Source organism: Styela clava, chromosome 8, assembly GCF_964204865.1.
Source record: "Styela clava chromosome 8, kaStyClav1.hap1.2, whole genome shotgun sequence".
Classification (NCBI taxonomy): Eukaryota; Metazoa; Chordata; class Ascidiacea; order Stolidobranchia; family Styelidae; genus Styela; species Styela clava.
The window spans coordinates 13619583-13626461 of NC_135257.1; the positions used below are offsets into that span (position 1 = coordinate 13619583).

The 6879-nt window shown below is 35.1% G+C and overlaps 1 protein-coding gene across 1 annotated transcript; it reads right to left on the minus strand.

Moving 5' to 3' along the window:
• Window positions 1-1877: 1877 nt before the first annotated feature.
• On the minus strand, window positions 1878-6861 carry LOC120346077 (cytochrome P450 2C3-like). Its single transcript, XM_039415724.2, has 9 exons — window positions 6556-6861; window positions 5859-6001; window positions 5302-5404; window positions 4795-4904; window positions 4431-4546; window positions 4050-4168; window positions 3604-3748; window positions 3167-3330; window positions 1878-2400 (listed from the first exon to the last, which is right to left on the minus strand). The coding sequence occupies exons 1-9, from the start codon at window positions 6799-6801 to the stop codon at window positions 2080-2082; spliced, it is 1467 nt and encodes a 488-aa protein (XP_039271658.2). The 5' UTR covers window positions 6802-6861; the 3' UTR covers window positions 1878-2079.
• Between the last annotated feature and the right edge of the window lie 18 nt (window positions 6862-6879).

A 6879-nucleotide genomic window follows, 5' to 3' on the forward strand; every position in this document is an offset into this window, starting at 1 on the left:
ATTTGAATATAGGCAGCGGCTGGGTAAATATGAGAAAGCAACAATTTTAAAACCATGCTCAGATATCATAGAAAACGACATTAGGATGTTTTTATTCCTGATATTGCAAGGATGTATATATTGTCTCGTGATTGTACTTACACATGTGCAATTATTGTCCACTCAGCCAGTTTATTGTTTAATTCACACATTCTGATGTCGTAATTACAAAGACAAGCTGGATTTAAAGCACTACTACTAACCGTCGGTATATCTCGGTTATTACCATTCTATAACGATTTCTTCTAATGCCCAAACATTTGTTAATTCCCACTGACAATAAGAATATTTGCTGATGACGTAACTAAATCGGACAATGATTTTGCAATGATTAACTTTGGAAGTCAAACAAGGTTTATATTTGCAATTATGCTATATGGCAGACGATACTCTCTAACGTTGAAGATCGGCTGTTTGACGCAATGAAAATTATCTGGCAACACAATCGTTCGACATGACTATATCGATAGTAGTGCGGGTCCAAATCTGGCCCTTCGGTTTTAGTTAACTGGATGATCACATGAGCATTTTACTGCTCTATTTTTGATATGAATGAATAGCCTTACAGAATCAGTTTGCGAATGCGACCTGGTCTAAACAGGACCCGAATTGTTAGTTTTGCACATTACATGAAATACGTGCGTCATCGATACAGAAAAGAGAAAAAAGTTGTTACAACGGCAGCAGACAGAAACATTACTTGATTTCGATGGAGGCTTTGTACATCAAATTTACATTTCGAAAACTTCAAGTGGAAACTTCTGAATATTTCAGAAATTGATTGGCGGAACACTGCAGCGTGACATTTAATGTATAATACAGATTTGACGAATTGGTTACGTTTTATCGTATATTCTGTTTGTTTGAATTTTTTATATTAAATTTGGCTAATTCGATTAAATCACTGATATACATATACATTGTAACACTGATTTCTGTCTCGGTCGCATTTAAAATTGTAAATGGAATACTAAAACTGACAATATTCATGTTTTAATCTGCAAAATTGATAAGATGTCCGTGATACCCCTTTTTCTTACTGATTTTTCTTTCTCCACTGTCGTAATAGGCCTTTACTATCAAACTTCATAATAGCAAGCCGCTTTTGTTGCTGCGATCGTCAACAAATACAGAATAAAATCATATTTTTCTGAATATTGGCATTCATAGCAGGAATTTACCCTTCCATCATTTTTTGTCAAACCAGTATGTACACTGTAATGGTGACATACGTGGGAAAATAAATTGAGTTCACCAGTAAAACGGGGTAAGATTTAATACCATATTTTGTCCCATATACGTTACATATACGTTACATCGCAGATAGGCTACATAGTTTTACCGCGCATATAATTTGCCATGTAATCTTTCTTTGTGGGTTTGCTGTAATAGGACGGAAAAAAATATTTTCGTTATGATTAGTTTGTTACTAAATGCTTTAAGACTACTCGACATATACGCATAGAAAGCCACTATATTTGAGAGCGCCGTAATATTTATATCTGTGTCATATCGTCAACTTCACCCTGCGACGTCAAGATTCTGAACAACTACTACCATATTCTCAAATCCATAAAACTCTTAACAAATAACTGAAATTGTATCTTGTATTCATAAAGATAAAATTAGCATATTATTGCCCATATTATATAGAGCAGACAGCAAATTTAAATAAATTAAACATTTTACGATTCAGGCAAAATTGTGCTAGAATGTATTTTGCTAAAATACGAGAAGCATCAAGAGAAAAAACATGAAGAGAAATTACAAATTGTCTTTTTTCGTAAAATTATATAACTTGATTATTATTTTCTCGAAATTATTTTTTGACAGAGGTGTATGATCCACTGTTTCTGCTATTTATCATGAAAATTAATCCTAATCAGACAAATCGGTGTAATCGTTTTTACTTTAATAACGTTGAAATCGTTTTAATCGTACGGAATTTTTTTTGCAGTATTTTTATAGCCTTACAATTACAGGTCAAATAGAAAGTTGTCATTGTTGTCATCATCATGTTAAATTACACCTTAATCTTAGTTATTCTTTATCAGTCATAAGTAGCTTTATTGGAGGTGGTGTGTACAGAACACCTTCTATACCGTCATCCAACGATGGCAATGGAGCACCGTCTTCAATGGATATGTCGAAATTTTGAATCAAGGTTACCACAACAATGAAAAGCTCCATTTGTGCCAGTTGCTCGCCAAGACAATTCCTTTTCCCAATTGCAAAAGGAATCCAGTATTTTGATTTCTGGAAGGTCCCAGTTACCGGGTCGATGAATCTTTCAGGTTTAAATTTCTCTGGCTCGGGGAAAAACCGAGGATCGTTATGAACCGCCCAAGCAATCGAATAGATCTGAAACACATTAAGTGAAATTTATTATTGCATGTGCAGTAATTAAGAATTGATATCATGTGGTTGTTGAATTGAGCAATCAATATGTAAATTTGGGCTACTAATCACTGCTGCGCATGGTATGAATCCACGATTATTACAGATTTTAAAAATATGTGATTATTTCATTTGCCGTTCAATGCCAATTGTTGAAGCGTAAAGGGTTTTCTTATCAGCAGAAATGTACTGGACATGATATCGCTGATTTCCTCGAATAGTATATCCAGTTTGAGTACTACGGTACTAAGAACTGAAATATGCACAAAGTGTACCGAATCTCTTGCTGTGATGACGATCACGAGTTTATTCTTTTTACGCTCACGCACTAACACAGGGGTGTGCGACCCGCGGGCCAAATGCCCACAAGGAAAACTTGTGCGGCCCGCGAAAAAGCGCTACTTTTGAATGGTGTGCGGCCAGCGAAATGAGTTTTCAATTTAATCTAGTATGTTCGAGTAATTCCAATTCCTGTGCGTTGCAGTGCCTACATCTGAGCTTGTGCAAAGCAAAGGCATGTCACAAGATCAATAACCAAACATTTTGTGTCTGCAACTGCTAGAAAGCCTATGTTAAGTAAAGGTGCGTCCCGCGGTTTCATCCAGTTATTTGTATCTGACCCTCGTGTATTAAACGTTGCACACCCCTGCAATAAAATAATATCGACCTGAATACACAGTTATCATCTAAATGATCGGAGATGACAGGTTGAACAAAAATATATGTGTACCCCTGTGTTTTTTGGTAACTTGTAACCATTGACTTCAACTCCGTCCACCATAGAGCAGCTATCAAATATTTTGACAAGTGTGCATTTACGCATCAGTTCATACAAAAATGCCTGGGTGTACGGCATGTTCTTGCGATCCGCTATAGAAACTTTTTTGCCACAACCTAAAATGTAAGCAAAGGGTGTTTAAAAAGAATAGGCGAGTAGTCTTTCGTGGCCCACTTTCGCTGCACAAAAATTCTATTGTTTGCATTACTAAATTACAATTTAGTAACAAAAAACAGCATTATCATTCATTTTTAATACAATCAAATTTAACTAATAGCAATTTTTAATAGATTTGTGGCCCACCTGAAATTTTTTCTGTAGCCCTGCAGTGGGGATGGCCTACTGGTTGAGAACCAGTGGTTTAGATATACACAAGTAAGCAAACTTACCAACCACGTTGTTTACTTCCTTCTCCATTAGCTTGTGATATTTTGGATAGTTAAGCAACGCAATCATGCACCATTGCAAAGTACACGAAAGAGTTTGTGATCCTGCTTCAAGTAAACCAAACAATGTCGTCTTCAGTTGGCTTTCCTGATTACAGGAAAAGTAATTTATAGTAATTAACAACTCTAGGATTGTAATAAAAAAAACTCATCTCCAATGTTTCATTCAATTTTTTTCAAGAGTATGTATGTTAAAGTAACTAAAAAATAGCTGAGACTCAGCTGTGATTTTGCATAAAAAAGTGAAGAGCCGGTCTCCCACTTACTATCTCTATGTTCATTGTTTGGATATAATGTAACCACACCCTGACTGATACCAATCGACTGTTCTTACAACGATTGATTATACTGTTGCATATTGTTTAAATGTATAAAATTCAATTCTTTACATTGAATGATAAATGATGATCTTCTTTTTTCATTTCCCGAAGAAAAATGTCAATATAATCCCGCAAATCATTTTCATCGTACGAGTCTCTGTGTTCTTGTATCTTTTCTTGGGCTAAATCTGCACAAAGAGCAACAAACCGGTTTAACATTATAAGTAGCAATTATAAACTAAACAAGTGATAGTTCGCCGAGTTTTCGTTGTTAAACCATGCAAATTGAAGATGCAATTAAAATATACAATATTTAAAAATTGTACTCGATGTACCAGTATTTTTTCGCTTAAACTTTAAACAGTTACATTACGTGACCTGCAGACGGAAGAAGTCAGAGCCCGAATACAATTATTTATACAGTTAATGAATAGAATCACATTCTTTCACCTGCGATACGATGCATATCATCCACATATCCTTTCATTGCATTTTTAAACGGCGGGATTGATGCCAGATAAGAGCAGGTGTTTGTTAATAAAATGTACATGCCATTGTCCCTTAATCTAAACAATGAGAAAAGAAGTTTTCGGCAATCCTTGATATCAGTACATACAACGTTTTGCATTTATTTTCGGGTTCGAGATTAACAACTTTTGTACCACTTAAATTTGTTACTTTATTCTTTTAAGCACCGTTTATTCGTTATTACATTGTATAAAACCATTGTTTTGGTTTACTGTCTGCAAATAATTCAGTCCGTTCATACTCAATAATTAATGTATAATAATAATAATACCGTACGCTAACTTACCCACGAATCAGTAGTGTTCCAGTTGTCTTTAAGGTCTTATCATCGTATGAATACCTCTCGCCCAAAAAATTCAAACATGATATGTTCAAAGCAACGTACAGGAACAAATTCTGAAAACAATTTCACAAAAGGTCTCTCAAAATAGGTTTTGTGAAATTTAACACTTCCATCGGTTTTGGAAAAAATTTCACCCGCTCTCTCAAGTCGCAAATTAATACTTCTTGTCTTGATCTCAATGTCGGTTCATATAACTTAATCTGCCCTTCAACGCAGACCATCTTCGGACTATTAGTCTTACCAGGTCAAACCAAAAATTTGGATTTACGACCATAGGAAATCTAATAAACAGCTTTAATTTAAATTCAATCCCAACCCCGAATCCGTTGAAGTAAATTGTACGACTCTAAGTTAAGAACATTCGCTTTGTGATGCAAGCCAGGTATAAAATAAACAAAAAATTGAATTAACAAGGCATTTTATTTACCGAATATTGAGTCAATCATTTACCTTGGGGCTGAACGACTTTCCTTTTTTCTCTCTGATAGATTGGATCAAGTATGTCGTTTCTTGATGAATTCGATTTTCCATTGCACTTTTACCAACTCCCAAACTATAAAACAGTATCAATACCGAAAATTATTCAGAATTATTACTTCATTCATCCCCTTTTTAGCAACCTACATCCAAATGTGAAAATATCTTCGAAATTGCAATGTTTTGGAAGGTTAACTTGTAGATGGCAATAAACATGTTATTTTTGTTTGTAGGCAAAATCCATCATAAAAAAATTGGGTACTCCCGAAGTATGTGAACCAAGATGGCGGACACCGGAACCTAGTATGTGTACCGAGTTAGGCTTAGGCCATAATTTCAGGTACAAATACTACGGGGGTCACTTGGATAGTCCCCGAACTCGTAATAGAACTAAAATAAGGAAAATTGGAATAAAATTATTGCCTAACTCTAAACTGGTACACATACGGTGTCCGCCATCTTGGTTCACATACTTCGGGAGTACCTAAAATTATAGGTAGAAATGTATATGAAATAAATATTCGCTGTACCTTCTCAACGCATGCAATGTAAAAGGCCTATGAACTTTTATGACGTCTGGGGTTGCAAATACTATTCCCTGGCCTTTGGCGTATGCGTCGAATACAGTGAACGGTGGTCGAGCTCCCATTTTACCAGTTTGACGAATATGCACCTGTAAATGGTTAAATAACTTTTTAAATTATCGACGGAAATTCATTGAATACTTTTTGATTTTTTGATACAAATTTTGTCAGAATTCGACATTCAAGTTATCAAGGTTTACTGTGTAAAACAATATAGAGGGCCTAATATAGAGAATTTATTTATCACCCCTGAAACATCGCATGTATCGATTCACCATGACCTTGTGGGTAATCACAAAAGGCTAAAATGTTACGGATTTACACACAGAAAATTGCTTTCATTCTAGTCCTTCATTGGTTATCTCGTTGTCATTTATTGAGTTTACATGCCTCTATCTATAGGCGAATTAAGATAACCAAATGCTCAGGAGTCAGGAAGCGCTTCTTTCAATGTAAAATTGAAAATATACAAATAGCTTCATTTGCATTTACTATCATGTCTTTTAGGTACTTAGAAAGTCTTCATGAAATTTTTTTAACGACTTCATGTGAAAACTATCTTGATCACAATTCACGTCTTTCTTCGACAACCAGCAATCGAGATTTATAAAAACAAACGCAAGTTGCAAAAGTTAATACTCACGTCGTAAATGTCTTCATAGTCTGTTAGTATTACCGTCTCCTGATTACCAAGTCTAACCGTGTATGCCTTACCGTACTTTTTGGTCCATTCCATTAATGTTTTTGCTGGTTGTTTTCCAAGAAAAGGAGTCACACCTAACATTGGTATTCCTCTTGGTCCAGGTGGTAAGCGACTGTCTCTTTTATACCAATATAAGAACAATCGAGTAATGCATGCCACAAACAAAGCGATAATGACCACGAACATTTTACCTCATAATACCCACAATGAGTGATGACACTGTAAACTTATGAAATCGATGAAAAATACATTATGGTTAGCAAT

Excerpts from the sequence above, each read along its gene's own strand:
- LOC120346077 (XM_039415724.2), bottom strand. The coding sequence starts at position 6,801 with ATGTTCGTGGTCATTATCGCTTTGTTTGTGGCATGCATTACTCGATTG. Across the intron at positions 6,002-6,555 it reads ACTATGAAGACATTTACGAC|GTGCATATTCGTCAAACTGG; the intron begins GTGAGTATTAAC and ends AACCATTTACAG. Across the intron at positions 3,749-4,049 it reads ATCATCATTTATCATTCAAT|GAAAGCCAACTGAAGACGAC; the intron begins GTAAAGAATTGA and ends TCCTGTAATCAG.